Source organism: Eupeodes corollae, chromosome 1, assembly GCF_945859685.1.
Source record: "Eupeodes corollae chromosome 1, idEupCoro1.1, whole genome shotgun sequence".
Lineage (NCBI taxonomy): Eukaryota > Metazoa > Arthropoda > Insecta > Diptera > Syrphidae > Eupeodes > Eupeodes corollae.
Genome location: NC_079147.1, coordinates 145,449,274 through 145,472,977, shown reverse-complemented (window position 1 = coordinate 145,472,977; position 23,704 = coordinate 145,449,274). Strand labels below are relative to the sequence as shown.

The 23,704-nt window shown below is 34.7% G+C and overlaps 1 protein-coding gene across 1 annotated transcript in view; it reads left to right on the top strand.

Moving 5' to 3' along the window:
• Nucleotides 1-23,704, top strand: part of LOC129942213 (F-BAR domain only protein 2) — a 107,010-nt gene that overhangs the window by 66,110 nt on the left and 17,196 nt on the right. The window contains exon 8 of the mRNA XM_056051069.1: nucleotides 23,245-23,350. Coding sequence (XP_055907044.1) covers nucleotides 23,245-23,350 — 106 coding nt within the window. The remainder of the gene's footprint in view (nucleotides 1-23,244; nucleotides 23,351-23,704) is intronic.

Here is a 23,704-nt window from a genome sequence, read left to right as displayed (position 1 = left end):
CATAGTTGTAAGTTTCAATATTATTATTAAGCTAAACTTAATTTAGACACGTGAATAATTTTTTAACATATTTGCCCTAAAAACAAAAATGTAGGTAAAGTTATTATGTAATTAACCTTCGCATTGATCAAAGCACCCAATATAACTTAAACTCGTCATTGAAAATTTCGGGTAATTTTTAAAAAAGGTAGGGACAAATTTAAGTATTTTTCTTTTACTATATGTTCACATTGTAAGTTTTACTTGATTCAATTGTAATGATATCAAAAGTTTTCTAACAGTTACTGAATAAATTCCGTGCGATACTTTCGACATTGTAAACATTCCTAAATATTGAAGTTCCCAAAAATTTAGGCCCTTCGCTGATACAAGTTATTAATCTGATGATATTTAAGTTTAACATAACAGCTAATTTTCAATTCTAACTAACTTTAAGTCAGTTTATTTATAGGTCAAATTATTATGCTTAAAAGTGTACTTCAGTATTTTAACGTTTTTTGTGTTTGAAAAATGTTAGTTATGAACCCAAAAACTGTCTATGTAAAAAGTAAACCGTGGATTCCAGCGCAGATACATGGTTACAAACTTAATTCTTTTAGGAATGAGAAATTTTATCCCGAATAGGGTCAAATCTATCAAACCTAAAAAAAACTCATTGATTGATTCGAGCTGTAAAGAAGTTATCAGGCTGACAGATATAAGTTTGCGGATTTATAAAGCCAACCCTACTGAGGAAAACCGGAATAAGTTCAAACAAGCTAGAAAGACTTTAAACGGACACATTCGACGCATTAAATTTTTGCATGACCAGAAATTACGGCAAAAATACTACAAAATCCCAAAGGTAGTAAACATTTCTGGTCATTTATAAAAAATGCGCGCAACACTACGTCATCGTCAGTTCCTACGCTCGTTTCCAATGCAACTCCTTTTGTAAGCTCGATTCATAAAGCCAATTTGCTTGTAGCACAGGATGCTGTTAATTCGATGCTGAGTGACATGACTCCTCCTGCACATGTACAGTTGCTGGAGTACTAAAAGATCTTGACATTCACAAATCCGCTGGCCAGGATAGTATCCCCGCTATTGTTCTGAAGAAGTGTTTTTCAACGCTGGCAAAACCACTGCGTAAGCTTTTCCATCTGTCCTATTCTACTGGTCTAGTTCCGAGTGGATGGAAAACTGCATTTGTCCAGAATGTCCCTAAAAAAGGCGAATACTCCTCCCCCTCTAAGTATCGTTCAATTGCACTTACGTCCCTTCTTTTCAAGGTCATGTAAACGCTGATCAATTTTCAGCTTAAGAAATATTTTGAAGAATGGAAGCTTCTTAATGACCGGCAGTATGGCTTTCGTTGCAATAGGTCGACTGATGATCTCATGGTTCATCTCACCGAACAGTGGAAGAAATCCTTACATCGTTTTGGAGAAAGTAGGGTTATTGCCCTTGATATTTAAAAGCATTTGATAGAGTTTGGCATCAAGCTCTCTTATCGAAAATGCATGCTTTTGGTATTGATGAATTTCTTCTTTGTTAGGTTAGAAATTACCTTTCGGACCGTTCAATTCAAGGAGTATTGGACGGGTTAAAATCTGATATCCTCAACATAAACGCTGGTGTGCCTCACGGCTCCGTTTTGTCTCCAACTCTCTTCCTTATATTCATAAATGATCTTTTATCTTAAACTCACTACATTGTTTCGCTGATGACAGTACCCTCTGCTTTTCATATTCGTTTTTAGATTCTCATCCTTGTTTTTCGGATGTGGACTACCAACGGCAGCGTATGATAAGCTCATTAAATTCTGATCTTGACAGCATTGTTCAATGGGGATTCAAAAACTGTGTAGAATTCTTCGAAAACTCAATACTGTCACAAAAGCGTAACCCACCCGAATACCACTATCCATGGGTGGTACTTAAACCGAGGAGATTAAACAACTATCAGTCCTAGGTATGCGCATCACAAACCACTTGTTGTGGAGTGATCACATATTTGACAATGCCAAAAATGCTGCTAGGTGTTTAAGCTTTCTCCGACCGACGTTGCAAGAAGTTTTTTATCCCTTCTGATCTGGCTATAATTTACAAAGCTTTTATTCGTCCAAAACTTGAGTATAACTGTCATATTTGGGCTGGAGCTCCAATAACGTACTTGAGTCTCCTGGATAGATTTGAAAAAAGAGCTCTTAAAATGATTGGAGATTGTTCTCTTACCGAGACATTTGCTTCTCTTGAACATCGCCGCATGGTCTCATGCCTGTCATTGCTTTATCATTACTTTTATAAACAATGCTCTATTGAAATAGCCAATTGCATTCCTCCCCTTAAACAATTCAACCGTAATACCCGTACTGCTAGGAATGCCCATAGAGTTAACCTAGAGCCCAATTTCGGACGTACTGTTAAGTACAGAGATTCTTTCTTTAACCGCACTACTCGAATGTGGAATGCTTTACCAGGCTCAATATTTCGTACTCATTACGATGTGCAGACATTCAATGTGCATCGGTTTGTCCGTCCTAATCCTATCCTCCTTTCCTAACTGCTCGCACTTAATCATTATAAGGGTATTCATAAACCCCTTTAGTGCGCGCATAATTTAAAAAAAAAGTTGACGATGTGATATGATTTAAAAAAAAATTTGTTGACATCCAGCGAACACTAATTATTAAAATATGTTTGTAATGTATGAAGTCATAACATCTATCGTAAAGTTTTAGCACTTAGCTGTTAGTTTCTACATAATTTTCAATAATTACTTCAGGCATAAATGGCTTCAAGCACCAGCAGTAAACCTTTATTTGTCGTGAACGATAAAAGTTTTTGTTACGCTTATGATAATTTGACGAAAAAGGCTCGATATACATATTTCCTTTTTTGCACAGTTCTCGCAATTACTTAATTGAAAAAATAATAATAAAATTATATTTATGTCTAACATAAATATTCTATGAGGAACTTTTTTTATGACATAAGTTACTTAACGATATTTGTTTGAGCTTGCGTACAGTGTAAAGCACTAAGCGTCACTAAGTGATTTATGTTGAACATAAATAAAACAAGTTCAGTCATAAAACGAATACTTAAATATATTCAATGATCAATTATATATTTTATTTATTAACTAATTTTAGTTGAGCGAACTTAATGAATTTAGACGTCATTGGTTCCGGTGCAAGCGAATTTCCTCACTTGAATTATTTATGTAGGTAGTCGTATGTAGTGGAAAGAATTTTTTAAATCTTTCAGGAACGACAATTGATAGAAACTGTTTAACTGTTGATTTAAATTGCAAAATAAAAAAAAACGAAAGAACAATAATTGAAGTTGAAAGTTGCTTAAGAATTTTAAAAATAATTCATGAGATAAATCAAAAAACATTTCCTGAATAGAAAAGAATCACCGAAAATCATTGGTTTATTGTATAATGCAAATTTATGGTTTTATTAAGGTGAGGAATGTGTACCTATTGTATTCCCTTTTGCAAATAAAAAAACAGCATTAAAGGTAAAACCTTAAATCGACTACAAGGTAAACATTAGCGGCAGTCGTTAACGCATCATTCAGGTGTAGGCTAATCATTGAAAAATTACCTAGATTTACTTTTGCATCGTAAATCTTTTGTATGGTTTTCTTACAAAGTAGTTTACATATCTATTATTTGCCCTGTCATACGCTTCAGACCTCTTTTTGAGATAGTAATTAATAATTAGGTGGTGCAACAGTTCTTTGGGAACTAGGGTCTAGTGACTTACAACTCAACCATTTCGGTGTGCGGGTCCTTTCAGGGATGGAGGATACAGTTTTAAACCAAATCCGAACAACTAATTTGAAAAACCATTTTCATGACAAGAATTAGTACCCGCAGTACCCGTGACATTAGATTGCACAGGCAGAGATTGAACCAAAGACCACGGGCATGACAGTTGGGTTAGGTTAGGTAAAAGTGGCTGTCCATGATGGAAACGAACACACTTAGGCCAGTTTAATGGCCCATTGTGATACCACATGAATCTTGAGGCTTCCTCCTAAGCTCAATGGAACTAGTTTGAGTCCCTTACGAAACGTGAGAGGCTGATTAACAGTCCTACACACTAACCATCATGCCACGGGTACTGTAAGATATTTAATACTAAAAAATATATCTAATGAAGTATAGAATTCTGTGCGCTGCATTGTCAAAGTTTATTAGTATACAAATTTTAAAACAGTATAAGGTAAAAGTCATAATTTTAGCTAGTAATTTTTTTGTCAAAAAAACAATTTTGAAACTTGCAACCTTGGTGATTTTGAGCAATAAGCTTAAGCTTAAACTGTTATTTTCGTTTACTTACTGTATGTTTCAAGTATTGCTTATGTATATATAAAAAGAACATTCTGAGATTTTAATCTACATAACAACCAATCATGGATGGAGAAGTCTAATAAAGTTTGTGTTATACCGTCACTCAGCTAGATTATATTTACTAAGACGGGCGTCTTCAATGGAACGGTTTTAATAAATAACAATTTTCTTACTACTGGCTATGACTATTTTTTTTGTTCGTATTTGTAGAACAATTAAAAAAATGGAAATAGAATTTTAAGTTTTTTGAGAAAATTGGTTTATTTTTGGCTTATTCATATTTCAGTGTATTCCATTGATGGCTGGCCCAATGTTGATCCAATTTTGGCAAAAATATTTCTTAATATAGTAAATAACATTGGATTCAAAAATACGAGTAAGTTCAATCTAATTAGGCGTGCATTTTATTTATTAGTTCTCCAACATCTTGTCCTGCACCGAACTTGAATCCGGCTTCACTGCATATTTTGCTCATATTCACACTTCAACTAAAAAAGAAACCTTAAAATAAGAAGTAGTCATAGCTGGAAACAATTTTTAAATTTTAACAACATGAATCTAGCTTTAGATAGCACTAGAAGACATCTTTTAGTTTCTAGCGTAGGTTTGTTTTTAGTGACACAAAAATAAGCTTTGATAAAAAATCTATTTTTAGCTTTAGATTACGACTAAAATATTTTGAAACAAATAAGGACATTGAAGGTCAAACTAACATAATGTAAATTATTGTTGTAAACTTTTAGTTAATTAACAACTAAGAGCGTATAAAAAACAGTTTTTGACTCAAGTGTCTTCAGAATAAAGAAATAGTTAGTTAGTTAGTTTAATTGACTTCTTTATTTCTTAGAATAATAACATTACATAATATTAATTTCTAAAGCCTAATTGGTATGGCCTATTTGGCCGTCTACCAGAGTGACATATTATAATATGAATTCATTGAAAAATACAGAAATTGTTAAAATTTGTTTTGTTTACTATTTTATATAATTAAAAATCTTCTTCAATAATAGCTTTTCTATAACGCAGTGCTGTGATAACATAGTTGTAAAGTCCATCCCATTCCTGGTCGCCGTTGAGAATGTTGAGCCTTTTTCCTTCTTCCAAGTTGCGTTTGTTGAAGTATCTCAACCGAATTTCAATCAGAACAGGACATATTGCAATAAAATGAAATGTATCTTCACGTGCTTTCAAGTTACATAGACTACACTGTAAAGGCAGATCTGGTCGGTGGGGTACAAAGTTGAGACTGAGCAATTCTCCTCTTGCTTTGAAAATGATATTTATTTTATTTAATGAGTTCTTATTTAGAAGGTACGAGTTCTGTTGAAGGTTATAGTTAAGACGATTATAGTAGCATCTAGACAGAGAAAAACTGGCTTCCGATGCATATCTCTCAAACAAGATGCTTCCAAACTTTTCGAGGATCTTATTGAACTTTCTCCTTAGCATTGACGGTTGTTCCCTTGAAGATATGTTCATGGTTGTACCACATGTTTCGGCGAGGTTAGTCCATTCTTCGAACATTGATCCTTTTCCTTGGATAGCTGCTCTTAGAACTTTTTTGGTATCCGATTACCATCCATTTCAAATACCTTTACAATATAGTTGAAGTGTATTGCGAGGGTGTCCATAACCAAAGGTGGTGTACCTGTTTCTAGGTAAACCATGTAGTTTGGGGTAGTTTTTGGTAGACAAAATATTCTTTTCACAAAATATCTTAGGAATTTTTCCAAAGATTCAAAGGCGGAATATCCCCAAACTTGCGTTCCGTAGAGCAGGATTGACAGGGCTGTAGAGCGGAACAACTTTTGCTTAGCACTGTGTTCAACACCTCTGTTTCTGAAGCACCTTTCCCATAACGAAGAGATTGCGCGCTTGGCCTCCGCCAATTTTCCCTCCAGATGTTGTCTCATATTCAGGGTTGAGGTTACCAAAACTCCTAGGTATTTGTACTCGCGCACAATGTCGATTGTCTGTCCGTTATATTTCCACTGCTCATATCTTGAATATCTGCCACCCCCACCTCTGAAAATCATCATCTTCGATTTTTGCAAATTAACTTCCAGATTCCATCGATTGCAATATATCGCAAGCTTGTTTATCATCAGCTGCATGCCGTCTACTGTTTCGGAGAATAGCACGATGTCATCTGCATACATAAGGGCTGGAACAGTCAATCCTTCTACAGTGATTCCACCTCTCACTTCATCAGTAATATCATTTATGAAAATTATAAATAGGAGTGCGCTAAGAATACAGCCTTGCTTAAGACCAGTTACTGTTGCAAACTCCTCGGATATAGACTCGCCATCCCAAACGTAAGCTTAGTTGTTGTCGTACATCGCTCTTAGCACGTTTATAACTTTACTTGACACACCTGAAATATATTGACTTACATTTCACAAAATGTTTTTATTAATATTTTGCAAAACGTTAAGGATTTATCGACAGTTATCAGTGCGGGTCGTATCTCAGCCTCATTTTTGTTGTTTGAATGCTCCACTTCAAGCTATTACAACTTATTTAAACTTACTATCAAATTATTTCCAAGTCTGAGCGAGCACATATAAAATCCCAAAGAAAAATATACTCTACCTAGGTATGTCCCCTGGCGTTGATCATCATCTTAATGTTATGTCAAAATTAGTCCAGAGCCAATAATTTAAACTAATTACTGCCTCTACACGATTTCATTCGGGTAGAGTTTTCGAACGGGTTACTAAGATAATGTTTGCAAGTATTGTTATAAATATGTAGATTAGGTCATAGATTACATTAGTTTGCAGTACATCTGTTGCCAAAAAAATTTTAGTTGTTGCTGACTACACATGATATGATATTTTCAAAAATATAATTAATAGATTTGTATCAGCTCTAGTTTCGGAGATTCAGCTTTGTAGGTATTAAACAGAAAAAACATGTATTTATTAAACAAAAAACTTTATTAGAAAGAATTAATCGTTGAGTTCTTTAAAAAAAAAAAACTTCGTTTTTAACCTGTCCAGGTGACTGTGGAGGATGTGGAGTTTTATGCTCATATTGCACCCCATATTTTTTAACTGTAGCTGAAGGTCTTTTACGAGTTCAATATAATTTCCGGATTTCTTATTTCCGAGAAAATTTTGAATTACAGGGACGAAAGTTGTCCAAGCCTTTAGTTCTAACTGAGTCATAGAATTTATAAATTGGGTATCTTTCGTCAGTTGTCTGATTTGGGGGCCATCACTTTTCCATAGCGACCCGAGGAAATTTTTGGCAGATGAAAGCAAAACAGTTCCCGTCTTTATCTAGTGATTTAACAAGCTGTTTCATGATACCCAGTTTTATATGTAATGGTGGAAGGATAATTTTGTCACGAGCTAAAACTAATGAATTCTGGACTATGTTTTTCTTTCCAGGCTCCATATTTTCTCTCAACGGCCAGTTTCTCCTTATCCAATGCTCTTGCTTAGCTCTTAACTGTCCCAAAGACATATAAAACAGGGAAATTTTTTAAACACTTTGTTGACCGAGAAAAATGTTCACCATTTTTAAATCGACACAAATTTGCCAATTATGGTCAATGTATTTATTTTGTTCAAGACTAGCGAAATGTTAAAATATTTTTCCTTCAACTTGGTACTGTGGGCAATAGGTACCCAGTATATTTGTTTTCATTATGTAAAAGAATACATTTAGACTTCGTTTTCAGCTGTGAATGAATAAACGCTAGTCTTTTGGTTTGTATTTTTTTAAGCCCATTTTTAACAATAAGTTTTTGATATCTGAACAAAAGGTAATATCGTTTTATTCGAAAAAATAACACAGTAATTCTTTATCTCTCTTACGATAAAAAATTGTTTTAGTACCTGAGGAAAGCACATTTTTAACTTCCCATAGGAAGTTATTGTAATGGGTCCGATTTGTCAAATTGAAAATTTTGACATTTCTCGACGTTTCAAGGTCCCTAGAGTCGAAATAAAAGATTTTTAGAAAGATGTCTGTGCGTGCGTGTGTTTTTTTTTTTTTTTTTTTTTTTTAAATTCATTTTTATTAGTTCAATCTTAAACCTATCTTAAAGCTAGACAAAAATTCATAAAACTAGCCTAATTATCCATAACTTACAACTAACTTAATGGTCCCATACGGACACTCTAAGCTAAACTATAACACTAATTACTAATGCCTTTCGGCCTTAAGATCTATTTTACTTCAATTTAAATTTTATTTGTTTTGTTTTTATTAGAAAATTTTGAAAAAACTAATATCAATAACCTTTGTGCGTGCGTGTGTACGTACGTTCGTACGTCCGTACGTTCGTACGTCCGTACGTTGGTACGTCCGTACGTTCGCGACGTTTTTTTCGTCGTCCATAGCTCAAGAACCAGAAGAGATATCGATTTCAAATAAATTTTGTTATACAGATAATAAGGCAGAAAGATGCAGAAAGGGCTCTCAACAAAATTGCGTGGGTGGTTTTTTTTACCATAGGAGTTTGAAAAAAAGGTGAAAATTTTGGTTAACCCTAAACATCTTACGAACCAAAAAAGCTAGAGACTTGAATTAAATTTTATATAATATATTATAACGTGATTCCAAACAAGTATATTTTTTGAAAAAAATCAATATAACGGTTTTTTTTTTAAATTAATAAAACTGAAAAAAAAATTTGTCACCTCTAAAATTTTACGACTGAAATATGATTTCATCTTCAAAACAATTTTGTGCAACGAATAATAATGTTATTGATATCTGATAAAATTTTGAGAAAAATCTAATTGACAGTTTTTTTTATAAAAAATAAAAATCTAAAAAAAAAACATTACTCTAAGTTGGTAAAAATTGAATATCGATTCAAATATCTTTTCAAAAACTTAAAATGTAGGATTTAAACTTATTATATCTTATAAGGAATGTTGTTTCCAACATTTTGAAACATTTTGAGAAAAATCGAATTGACAGTTTTTTTACAAAAAATAAAAACCTAAAAAAAAATTAATAAAAGTTGGTAAAAATTGATTTTCGACTCAAATATCTTTTCAAAACTTTGAGATATTGGCTTTGATTTACTTCAATCTTTCAAAAAATATTGTTTTCAACATTCGTTAAAGTTTGAAAAAAATCGAATTAACAGTTTTTTTACAAAAAATAAAAACCTAAAAAAAAAATAATAAAAGTTTGTAAAAATTCATTTTCGACTCAAATATCTTTTCAAAACTTTGAGATATTGGCTTAAATTCACTTTAATCTTTCAAAAACTATTGTTTTCAACGTGCAGCAAGATTTTGAAAAAAATCGAAATGATAGTTTTTTTACAAAAAATTAAAAACCGAGAAAAAATAACAAAAGTTATTAAAAATTGATATCGAATATCTTTTCAAAACTTTGAGATATTGGCTTTGGTTTACTTTTATCTTTCAAAAAATATTGTTGTCAACATTCAGTATAATTTTGAATAAAATCGAATTGACAGTTTTTTTTACAAAAAAAATAAAAACATAAACAAAAATTAATAAAAGTTGGTAAAAATTGATTTTGGACTCAAATATCTTTTCAACAATTTTAGATATTGGCTCCAAACTTATTTATTTTACAGAAAATTTTGTTTTCAATATTCAATGATTTTTATATAAAAATCCAACAGCCCGTTTTTTCATAAAAAATAAAATCTACGCAAATTTGGTAAAAATTGATACGAGTACATATAGACAAACTTTTAAGTGAGACAAATCGACAGACGGGATGGGAAGTTATCAGTGTGGGTCGCAGCCAGCCTCTTTTTTTTCTTTCAATCTTGATGCTAGCAGCTCTGAAGCTTGTTTAGACAGACTTAAATCTCTTAAAAGATCATTTAACTCCCTTTGGGAAAAGCATTTTGACTCATTTGACATACCTTGAAAATCAGCATCAGTATCATTTTGTGATGAGCTTGGTCCTTCAATGTCTTGTTATAAGGGTTCAGATATATTTTTAAGCATTGAAGAGTCAGGTGAACGCTGCCCTGGACGTTGAACACAACTAATACTTGTTTACTGCCATTTGGCTGGTTTTTTAGTGTTTAAACCGTTTATATTCACGCTACAAAAATAACAGTCCTAGAGATGTTTTCGTGGTTCTCGCCAAATAGTCGGTGTTTCAAACTTGAAGGCACTTTTCCATAATCTTAAATATTCTACACACGACTTACAAACACAATTGGGAGCCCAGCACTTCACATTTTTATCCAAGAGGATGCCAAAATACTCAAAATAGCAAAATGATCTGGGTTATTTAAACAATGTCTTTTTGAAGTTATCATGAGATAATAATCTTAACACCTTAAAATATGTCTACTCTCGATTAATATACAGGCTTCAATGATAAAAATGAAAACCAAAGTCACGCGAGCTGCTAAAAAAATTTAACGGTAAATTTGAAACAAACAAGTTATAAGTTAGTACTATCAACTACAAAAATTCGCGGCAACAGACAAAAATATAAATTTTGTTGACCAGTGTTATCATCGCCATTTGGAAATCCCAATAACATACTATATTTTAAGATTTAGAGTACAATTTTATAAACGGTGATTTTTTAAGAGCTTGAAAACTTTAAAAAAAAAAAACGCATAAAATTTGCAAAATCTCATCGATTCTTTATTTGAAACGTTAGATTGGTCCATGACATTTACTTTTTGAAGATAATTTCATTTAAATGTTGACCGCGGCTGCGTCTAAGGTGGTCCATTCGGAAAGTCCAATTTTGGGTAACTTTTTCGAGCATTTCGGCCAGAATAGCCCGAATTTCTTCGGAAATGTTGTCTTCCAAAGCTGGAATAGTTGCTGGCTTATTTGTGTAGACTTTAGACTTGACGTAGCCCCACAAAAAATAGTCTAAAGGCGTCAAATCGCATAATCTTGGTGGCCAACTTACCCGTCCATTCCTTGAGATGAATTGTTCTCCGAAGTTTTCCCTCAAAATGGCCATAGAATCGCGAGCTGTGTGGCATGTAGCGCCATCTTGAAACCACATGTCAACCAAGTTCAGTTCTTCCATTTTTGGCAACAAAAAGTTTGTTAGCATTGAACAATAGCGTTCGCCATTCACCGTAACTTGCGTCCAACAGCATCTTTGAAAAAATACGGTCCAATGATTCCACCAGCGTACAAACCACACCAAACAGTGCATTTTTCGGGATGCATGGGCAGTTCTTGAACGGCTTCTGGTTGCTCTTCACTCCAAATGCGGCAATTTTGCTTATTTACGTAGCCATTCAACCAGAAATGAGCCTCATCGCTGAACAAAATTTGTCGATAAAAAAGCGGATTTTCTGCCAACTTTTCTAGGGCCCATTCACTGAAAATTCGACGTTGTGGCAGATCGTTCGGCTTCAATTCTTGCAGGAGCTGTATTTTATACGGTTTTACACCAAGATCTTTGCGTAAAATCTTCCATGTGGTCGAATAACACAAACCCAATTGCTGCGAACGGCGACGAATCGACATTTCACGGTCTTCAGCAACACTCTCAGAAACAGACGCAATATTCTCTTCTGTACGCACTGTACGCATTCGTGTGGTTGGTTTAATGTCCAATAAAGTAAACTGAGTGCGAAACTTGGTCACAATCGCATTAATTGTTTGCTCACTTGGTCGATTATGTAGACCATAAATCGGACGTAAAGCGCGAAACACATTTCGAACCGAACACTGATTTTGGTAATAAAATTGAATGATTTGCAAGCGTTGCTCGTTAGTAAGTCTATTCATGATTAAATGTCAAAGCATACTGAGCATCTTTCTCTTTGACACCATGCCTGAAAACCCGCGTGATCTGTCAAATACTAATGCATGAAAATCCTAACCTCAAAAAAATCACCCTTTATTTAATTTTTTTCAAGACTAGCGAAATGTTAAAATATTCTTCCTTCAACTTGGTACTGTGAGCAATAGGTACCCAGCATATTTGTTTTCATTATGTAAAAGAATACATTTAGGCTTCGTTTTCAGCTATCAATGAATAAACGCCAGTCTTTTGGTTTGTATTTTTTTAAGCCCATTTTTAACAATAAGTTTTTGATATCTGAACAAAAGGTACAAAATAACACCGTAATTCTTTATCTCTCTTTAAAAATTGTTTTAGTATTTGAGGAAAGCACATTTTTTTCTTTCAATCTTGATGCTAGCAGTTCTGAAGCTTGTTTAGACAGACTTAAATCTCTTAAAAGATCATTTAAGTCCTTTTGGGAAAAGCATTTTGACTCATTTGACATACCTTGAAAATCAGCATCAGTATCATTTTGTGATGAGCTTGGTCCTTCAATGTCTTGTTTTAAGGGTTCTGATATGTTTTTAAGCACTGAAGAGTCAGGTAAACGCTGCCCTGGACGTTAAACACAACTAATACTTGGGTACTGCCATTTAGCTCGTTTTTTAACGTTTAAACCGTATATATACACGCTACGAAAATAACAGTCCTCGAGATGATTTTGTGGTTCTCGCCAAATAGTCGGAGTTACAAATTTTGTAGACCAATGTTATCATCGCCATTTGGAAATCCCAATAACATACCTACTATATTTTAAGATTTAGAGTACAATTTTAGAGTAGTATTGAAATCAAATAATGTAAAGAACAAATTTATTTTAAATTAAATAGTTGCAATGAATAACGTAACGTATATATTTGAATAAGGAATTATATCATCTTTATAAAAATATCTTATAGGGAGCTAACTTTAAAAGGTAGACAAATGCTGTCGCGGACTTTTTTTAGAACTATTGAATGGAACAATTTTTTCATACATTATTCAACCGTTTCCGGAACGCAGACAGTAGAAGCTCTCTAAAGGGAAAAAATCAAATCAAATGGGGTGGCGCAACAGTCCGTTGTGAACCAGGGCCTAGTGACTTATAACTCTCAACCATTCCTGTGTGCGAGTACTGTTGTGAGGAATGGAAGGGACCTACAATTTAAGGCCGAATCCGAACGGGAAAAAATACCCGATTTAAAAAAAAATATTTATTGGTACATTCCTGTATAAATTGCTTATCTAAACTGAAAGAATTTTTCAAATGAAACCAGTAGTTCGTGAGATTAGTGCGTTGAATCAAACAAATAAGTAGGCAAACAAACAAGCAAACCAACAATCAAATAGATTCTTGAGTTTTATAATATTAGTATAGAATGTTTCAAATCTAATAGTTGAATCGAAGATAGGTTAATATTTACAACTTATTCTAAAAGTACGATTAGCAAACAAATTTTTAAAAAAAGTAGAAAAGAAACTCCATAAAAAGTACAACAAACTAAATTATGAACGCTTATTTTACTCTCTTTCCCGTAGTAGTTCCGATATCTAGTTTCCTTTATTTGTCTATATTACTCCTTTTTCCAATTTTTGCTATAACTATTTGCTTGGTGGAAAGATATATTTTATTTAAAAAAAAACAATATTTTTAAAATTAAATTACTTTCTATTTTTTTTTCTAGCACGTTGTTTATTTATTTTATCTGAATTTATTTTCTCACATTTTTACATGTACTGTAAATACATACAAATTTTGATTTTAATTTTTTCCTTCATCAACAAATTTAAATGACTGACTATTGACTTTATAGTATATTTATATTTGAAACTGGATGGAGATAGATTTAAGCCAAACAAAAATATTAAAAACAATACAATTTGGTTCACTATTCATAAAAATTAAAATTTACTTTTGTTGATTATTTCTTCTTTCTTTCAATCGAGTTATGAGATTTTCATTCAAAAGATCGGTTCATTACGAAGGTGTTCGTGAATATTCACATCATTTCGAATTTTATTCATACTATTAATTTGGTTCATTTACAGTGACTCCCAAGACTAATCGGACACATGAAATATACATTTTCGCAATACATTTTTTGCAAGCAAATGTATGAAGAATGTAAAACATTATAACTATTTTATATGACATTTAAACACTTATTTATTTTAAATAATATAAGTCATTGAACAGCAAGTTAATCAGCCCTGTTGTGAGTTCCATGGGAACAAGATTCCACATGGAAAAATTCCCAAATCCCTTTTCCCTAATTATGGGTTTCGGACGAAAAAATTCCCAATGTTCGAAAAAAAATCCCCTTATTGTAAGCATTTTTTCCATGTGAAATGTTCACTTATTTTTTTGTCGCGAACGAGACTGAGAGAAGAACAAAGCGGAAAATGTAAGTTGTTTGTTGTTTTTTTTGTGACCAAAAATAAAAGTGAATTTTTCCAATATTTCAGGAGCAAAACTTTAAATAAAGCCCAAAGCGAAATGCTTTTAACACTTTGACTGCCATGTCGTACGTTCTCGTGCGACAACTCATAATTCCCCAGAAGCCACGTCGCACATTTTCGTGCGACACCTAGTACTTCAGTTCAGGCCATGTCGTATGTTTTTGTGCGACAGTATATGGGATATTGTATGGGTTTCGGATTGCGTGGTTTTTGGTGAATATTTTGGTCTAAATTTCGTCGCTGTAGGATAACTTTTGAGGAAAATAAATAAGAGTGAAATTTCTTCTTCGTGTTTGTTTATATACTTCATTTTTATAACTTTTTATTATTCAGAAAAAAAAATAACAATATTATTTCATTCTAAAAATTAAGTTTAAATTAAAAATTAATTAGTTCACTATTACTTATTCTAAAATTTGTTTCAAAATTCCCAAAGATTCAGGTTTACTGTCTAAAAAGAAATCAGTTGAAATTAACTAATTTGAAGAGATATTTTATGTAAATTACCTTTTTGAATGTGAATATTTTGGAAAGCAAGTAACGCATAGCTGGGGTTTGTTGGGGCACTCTGGACAAAATGTTGTTGTTCTTTTTATGCTGTTCCTAGCAGTTTTTCTATCAGAGGATTTTTTTGTTTGGGCATAACACAAAACGCAAGCCCGTCTTATGGTTTTACCATTTGCATCCTTTCTTTTTTCAATATAATGTTTCTTTGAAGCAACGGGTTGTGGAGAAAGAAGGTCCAATAATCCTTCAGCAACCTGCTCTCGAAATTTTCTAATTTGCATAACACTTTTCGTGGCTTTTTTGTAAACTAAAAAAGAATTTACAACTGCCATTCCCAGCAAAAATTCAATGGCAACTTTTCTGTACCACTTGAGACCTCTTCTCAGTGTTGTAGCATATGAAGCCATTTGGTCCGATAGATCAATGCCCGACTTGCCTTTGTTATATTCAATAATAGCAAGAGGCTTTTCACGATTTCCCTGGCGTCGGTTTATTCTCCTGCCTCTACTGGTGGATGGAATATTTGGGTCAGGAATCGATTGGTCAGATACGGCAGCCATAACAGGAGCATGTTTTGTCGATAGCATCCTGACATCTCGGGTGTCCTTCCACTTTAGAACAACAATGCCGTTTTCTTCCTCACGTGCAACCATTTCTCCTCTCTTTAGCTGTGCATTCATAACCTCTTTTGGGCAGAATTTTTTGTTCGCTCGAAGTGTCCCAACTACATGCGTTTTTTGGTCAAGCATGGAGCGTGCCAGTTCGTAGCTCGTATAAAAATTGTCAACAAATAGAGTGCGACCTTCTCCTTTCAATAAAGAACTTAGTTCTTCACAAACATTTTTTGCCAAACCAACTTCTCGAACACCTGTTGAGCTTTTGCCGGAGTAAATTTTAGTAGACCAAGCAAATCCTTCTGTCGAGCAAAGTTTGAATAACTTAATACCATAAGGATGGGCTTTGTTTGGTATATATTGTCGGAAGACTAGCCTGCCTCTCCAAGGAATTACCGTTTCATCTATGACCATATTTTCTCCGGGTATAATCACCCTCTGAAACTTCGTCTGCAGCATGTCCAGAAGAGGTTTTAGTTTTCCAATTCTATCTCCTGCCGCTATGGACGTGTTGTCAGTAAAATGAATGAAGTTTAGAAGAAGTTGAAACCGATTTCTGGACATAGTTTTAGCAGGAATGCCAAAATTGTAAAGATTTTTCTTCGACCAATAGTCTTCCAACAATCCCACCTTTACGAGGCCCATCCACAGTAAAAGCCCGAGGAATTTTCTTATCTCTGTGGCGTTTGTGGGAACCCATTTCTTCTTTCTTGATGCACGAGTTATTGGAACGCGATGTATTTGCTGCTCCGCATACCTATTTGTTTCCAAAACTATAAGTTGTATAACCTCCTCATCAACAAAAAGATAAAAGGCTTCAAGGCAGCTTATAGTTGAAGGCACGTCTATTAGGAAACCGGACTTTCCAGTGAAAGTAAAGGTTTTTTGGCGGGAAGAAAACTCCATCCAGCGTACATTGTCACTTGTATCAATCAGGGTTGGTGAATCCTCGGTTTCTTCAAGCATCTCTTCCTCATCAATTTCTAGAATTTCCGCATCAACCGCGTTCAAATCTTCATGTTCCGAGTCGGTATCTGAGTTAGGATCATCGTTTGGTAGCCAATTATCATCAAAGTCCAAATCGTCGCTTGAAAAATCTTCGTCACTTTCTTCCATTTCTGGTTCCCTCTCCACCTCATTTTCATTCAAATTTTGTCTTTCCATTTTTCATTCTTATTTTTCAGAAAACTATAACTGTACGAATATTATTGACAACTTGCGCAATCACTTATGTAACACTTACTAAAAACACAGGAGATAATACGAGACAACACGAAGAAACTACTGTCGTACGTTTTTGTGCGACGTGGCTCCAACGAGTATAATTTATTTTATATGGCCACGTCGTACGAAAACGTGCGACACACAAATACCGTTAAAATTTCACAGTTATGATGACAAAAAAGTAGAAATTAGTTGGAAACTTCTTTTTAGGTACTAAGATACAGAAAAATGAAAAAAAAATGCTTTGGCCTGGCGTAAGCCATAATGTTCATATCGCTTGGCAGTCAATGTGTTAAATAAAATGCAACAAAACCCTGAAATTGTTAAAGTCACTCCTCAAAACGAAAATGACAAGCCAACTCCTCAAATCAATAAAAAAAGAAAGGATGTCCAAATGAGCACGAGCGAATCTGAAAACTTTGTTTAAATAAACAAAAATGTAGATAAGAATTTTATACTTACAACTCCAAGGGATTGGAATGATCCCTTAAAGATCTTCGAACAGCTCGTTCTTCGCGTTTTCCTTCTTCATCCAATAAAATTCGAATTCTAATGCTAAACATAATTATTTAACTTTCTTTTTTACAACTTAAATTTATTTTGTTTCGAACATGTCTTAAAAAAAATAAACATGCAATAAGATCTGTTCATTTTAAAAACATCAGTGCACATATGTTTTAAAACGGAGAGGGAAATTTTGTATACTTTTTTTTTTGCATATAAGTCGATGAGGGTTGAATTTAAAGAGTATTTTTGCACTCAGTGGGCACAGTTTTAGAAAGTAATTGAAGCGCCACATTAATTTCGTGAATTTTTTCATTAATAAGAAGAAATGATTTAGATTTCAGTCTCTGTTTCCATCATAGAGAAGGGAAATTTACTTAGGTCTCAGGTTTTTGAACATGTCTATTTTTTGAACTGTCATTTCCGATTCGATGTGAAATTTTATTCGAGTGAAACTTCCAAAAGCTTTTGAAAGTCCGTGGGAACAAAAATTTTCCCTGTGAATGGTTTTCCGTGTGAAACGCACAATAAGGCTGAATTTTAAAAACAAAGGCAACCCTATAGCAACTCAGCTGTGTCTTTCAAGCCGACGACATATGAGCAGTGACAAACGCTGTAAAGCAGGTCTCAACGATGGCGCTATCATGAGCTCATATTCATTGAAAGCCAAGCTACAATAATATCGATTTCTGCCAAAGTATTCAAGTCTTCTTATTCTTCTTCGTTTCCGGCTGCTAGTAGCAACACTTTAACTCCTCCTGGAGCATAGGGCGGCAACCAGTTCCTTCCATCTCTCTCTATTCCTAGCACGATGACTCCGCTGGGACCACGTCTCCAAGTTTTGGTACCGAGCTTCCTGAATGACAGATGAACTACATGTTTCTCTTGGTCTTCCAGGCCGCCTTCTACCTTGAGGATTCCATTAAAAGCACTGCTTTGCTATGTTGTCGCCCGGCTTCCTCAATGAATGGTCAATTCAGCGCCAATTTCTTTGCGCGATGTCAACATCCACTTTTGTTTGCCAAGTCCTGAGCCACAGTTCATCGTTAGATATGGTTTGTGGCCACCGGATGTGCAGGATGTAACGTAGACAGCGGTTGAAAAAAATTTGCAACCTTCTCGAGATGCCAGCAGAGCACTTCCACGTTTCGCAGGCATATAGTAGCACGGATATTACGTTGGACTCAAACAACTTTAACTTGGTACGGAGCGTTTTTTCCTGGAGTTCCACACTTTAGAAAGCATTCCAAATGCAGTTCGGGCTTTATTTATTTTATTGGTGACCTCCAGGTCCGTTCCACCATCGAGTGCCAAATAGTTTCCCAGATAGTTGAACTGGGTGGCCTCTTCTACTGCCACTTCTCTCATAATAACCTGTTGTTGGTTTCGGCTGGTGTGCATTAATTTAGTCTTACTGGCATTAATCCAACTCCCCATTTTGTTGAAGAGAGTGGCGCCATTGGATACCCAGTCTCTCGTGGCGTAGCAGTCCTAACATCATCATTAGCAAGCAAGAACAGAATCGTTGACAATACATCACCTTGTCTTACTCCTTGTCCCTGCATCGGGAAGCTGTCCATTGTGCAAAACGAAACACCTTTCGTTGTTGTAAGACTCTTTTACTATAGCAACAATTTTATCAGGAATGCCTCTAGCAACAAGCGATCTCCAGATTAAATCACGACTAATGTGATCGAAGGCCTTTTCAAAATCGATGAACATGAGGTAAAGCGGAGATTGGTACTCCGACGATTGTTCAAGAATAATTCGCAAGGTGTTAATGTGGTCAACACATGATCGATCAAAGCGAAATCCCGCTTGATGCTTCTTGAGCGTTGACTCGATCTTAGATTTTATCCTCTCGAGAATAATGGTTTCCATTAACTTTGGAAATACGGACAGAATGGTGATTCCACGCCGATTATTGCCATTCTTTTTTTGGTAGCTTGATGATTACCCCGTCCTTCCATTCCTTGGGAAAGGTTTCGTTTTCCCAAACAGACTTAACAAGTGGCAAGAAGATACCGGCAGCCAAGTCGGGGTCCACTTTGAGGAACTCGTCAGGTATGCCATCCAGCCCAGCTGCTTTGTTGTTCTTCAAAAAAAGGTTGCATTTGAAATCTGGTCATCGTTCAGCAATGTACAGAAGTGCTCCTTCCATCTCCGCAATTAATCTTCCATTGACACTAAAAGACTACTGTTCGTGTCACGCACAGAATGGTTGACAATATTTTGTTGGCTTACAACATCTTTAGTGATTTTGTACAGCATCCTCGCGTTACCTCTTCATGCAGCTTACTCAGCGCTTTCTGCCAATTTGTCTAATCTGACCCTCCTATCTCACACACCTCTGCACTACCTTTTGAGCTGTTCTATACTCATTTCGCAAAACCGTTTTCCGATAGCATAAGTTTCATTATTTATATTTATTTTGAGTGCTCTGCGGTGTGTAATTTTGTCCCAGGTGTCTTAAGATATCCCCAAATCCTTATCTCTAGATTGCCTCGGTACCGTTTCAGATTCAGCTTCAATAAAAACTCTTTTTACCGTGCCCCACAACGTCACAATGATAACATTTGCGTTTAACCCCTCATTTGAAGCCTTGTCGTTAACGTTAAAAGTGTTTGCATTAAAAGCGATTGTATTGAATGTGTGTCTGGTATTCAAGTCGAAACTGGTAAATTACTGTCGTCAAGAACTAACGGTTCTTAGCTCACAGCGTAAAATTAGACTCTGTTGAGTACTAGGTCACAGTCATGTGCCTCCGAACAAAAGGGCTGATGATCTGGTGAGAACAGGTATAAATCTGGACTCATCCCATTAGAATCGCCTATAAACACCCTATCCTGTGAACTAAAACCGGTCATTGGGAATAATATTCTTCAAGAGACCAATGAGAGGTGGGAACGCCTCGAAACCTGTACTACAGCCAGGAAATTACATCCCCAAAATCGACAAAACTAAATCCCGTTCTACGATTGCTTGTGCGCATTATAAGAGGTCACAACCTGTTGGCTTACCATACAAATAAATTGTGGCTAACCACCGATGATATATGAAAAGAAGGCAATGATGAGAAAGTTCAATAGTTTGGGGTATCACAATGGATCTACATTGACCTTAGTGTGAAGATTACGTTATCAATCGCCAGACGATTTACCTAACCAAACCTTTAATTTAACAACCCATACATAATCGGAAACTAAATAATATTTGGTACTAAGTAGCGTATCCTTTCGATTTAATATCTTTCTTAAAGCAAAGCCTTGGTTAACTGCCCTAAGGTGCTTAAAACACAGAAAATGTCATCTGACCCAAATGTATTGGAGCATATTTGAGATTAAATTGCGCGTCGAGATGCTCAAAAGAACTTTAGAAATATTGAGGCCCGATTTAAGGTTCTCAATATTTCTCAAGTTATTTTGAGCAATTCGACGTGCGAATTAATCTCAAATATGCTCCAATACATTGGGTCAGATGACATTATCGTGATGCAAGATCCAGCCATCCTTGGCGAGTTCGGGACGCATGCGAAAAACACGTGCCCATAGCCTCTCCAAAACGCCAACATAGAAATTTTCCAGTCACTGTCTGGCCAGCGGGAACGCATTTACGATGAATGATGCCGTGGATATCGAAAAAAAAAACAATCAACATTGCTTTCAAATGTGACTTTCATCGCTTTCGTTGGCCGCTCCCCACTCTTTTCCACCCACTGTTGACTTTGTTTATGCATCTCAGGGTCATACTCAATTATCCAAGTCTCGTCTCCAGTGACTAACCGACTCATCAAGTCTCTGCTGTCGCTATGAATACGAGATAACAGATCCTCGCAAATCGATTTCCGCACTTGTTTTTGTTCATGAGAGAGAACTTTAGACACCATCGACGATCAGACGTGATTAACATGCGCAAACGATCAACATTTGCGTCGGTACAAGAGGTGACGTGAGCTCCTTCACGTGGATCATCTTCCACCGATTCACGCCCTTCCTTAAATCGCTTCGCCCATTCAAAAACAAGCGTTTTTGACATGCTATCGTCTCCATAGACAACCTGCAATTTTCGGAGGATTTCCGAGGGTTTTTCGCCAGATTTGACGCATAAAACGCAAACCAAACGTGCTATATACTTCAACTTTGAACAATAACTAAAAGGAAGATCCCCCTTTTTAAACAGATGATAACAAATAAAAAAGTGTTGCCACTTTTTAAATTATAACTAAATTCCCGGATCTTAATTGCCACACCTCGTATAGTAACTTTTCATCGTACGTCTCCAGATTCTTTCCTTTTATTTTTCAGCTCACTTTTTTAATCCTATTTTCTTTATTAAATCGTGAAATTATGTAATGGGCTGCAGGGGATCCGTTGCACAATTTTTGATATTTCTCGTAATGATTTATTGTCCTGACGTTTGTTTTTCTTTTGATGCCATTTCAACATGCAGTAGTAAACTACTTTAGATGGAACTAATGGTTGAATCACAAACACGCTTCAGCTTCACCTGACGTTTACGAGCTCAGCCATAGGAATTCAATGCATGCTATCACAATTGAGCTTCGAACTCACGTTTCGTTTGACAATCATAAGGAAAAGAACGTAATGTAATGTAATGTGACTCCAAACGGAAGCTCTAGTTCAATTATCTGAACATTTGCCTTGTCTGACATATTTGCTCTTTAGAGGGATGAAATAATAGAATGTCATTCAAAGCAACCTCCAGGCAAGGCCACCGTAATGCAGACGTAGTCGAAGCTGAAGCATGTTTGTGATTCAGCCATCAATTATCTGAACATTTGCTTTGTCTGACAGATCAACAGCTGTGAGAAAATGTCAACAAACAAAATATTTTCTCTTTGGAGGGATGAAATAATAGAAATGTCATTCAAAGGAACCTCCAGGCAAGGTCACCGTAACGCAGACGAAGCCGAAGCTGAAGCTTGTTTGTGATTCAGCCATAAAAGTCTTCTGTAATACAAGGTTAATAATAGCATTGTCATTTTACGAGAAAAATACCGCAACGGAGTTAATACGGTGCAAAAACAGTGTCCATGTATGCTTGAGAGATTAAATTAAGGAGTTGTTTTTTATTTTTTTATTTTAAATAGCCAAACCTAATTTGGGCCTTAATATGTTATAAAATGATAATTAAGTTCTAACACTTCTATACATTTTCTTGGAGACATTGCGCATTAAGAAAATGTACATTCTCCTTGTCCTATTAGTCGTGGGAGCCACTGTATATAATTTAAATGGAATCTTAACAAAAGTAAATCTTCTGTGATGTTGGAAGCGTAGTCATCTTATCAGAGGTATTAAGTAAAATACAATGTTCTCAAATCATCCAAAAACAAACACAAAATGTTCCACACCCTTATGTCCTTTTGTCAAACAAAACCACACAATTTATGTACCTATATCTTTTATTACTCATCTCAGCATAAATATTTTTTTTTTAATTAATTATTTGTATCTTAATTCCTATTGTTTGTTGTATCATTTTTATTTTGTATGGAATCTCATCATATTTCTGGTTGTGTTATCCTTTCGTTGGTTTGTTAAATGCTATAATTTTTATCAAATTTAGTTGTTACACTCCTCTTGTTGCGGATCTTAATAAAATACTAACATTTAATTGTTCACAATTAAATTATAAATTTTAAAATTTAAAAAAAAAACTTTTATTAACTTGTTACTTTTTTCTTTTTGTCATTAGAATTGTAATTTATAAAAATAGATTTTTAAAACAAAAACCATGTTCAATTTACTTTTTAGCAAATTATTTTTATTAATATTTTATATAAAAAAAAATATTCTAGTTTCAGGAATTCTAAGGAGTCGAAGAGAGAAGACTAAAACGAAAAAACTTAAAAAGAAAAAAGAACTCGAAGCTGGCGATAACAATAAGGACGAGAGAAATGTTGTGTAAGAAAAATATTTACATAATTTTAAACTTCTTAAAATATTTAACTTTCTTGTTTAAGTATTCTGGGAAACACAATAGAGTCTTGAATTAGCAAAAAGACTATGATTCCATTTAGGTAACCAATTTGTTAATGTCAAAAAAAATCCTGCAGTCTTCTCTTAACGCAACTGATCATCTAAACCAAAAATAATACAATAGTTAATCTTTTTGCTACTTTTTTTTTAGCCAGTCATTCAGATAAACCCGATCTGGAACTTCGCAGATCTTTATACAATTTCCCACAGACGTCTCTTGTCTCACTTACTATTACCTCCCCCTCCGTCTATGATAAGTTAAACTCACTGAAGGATATT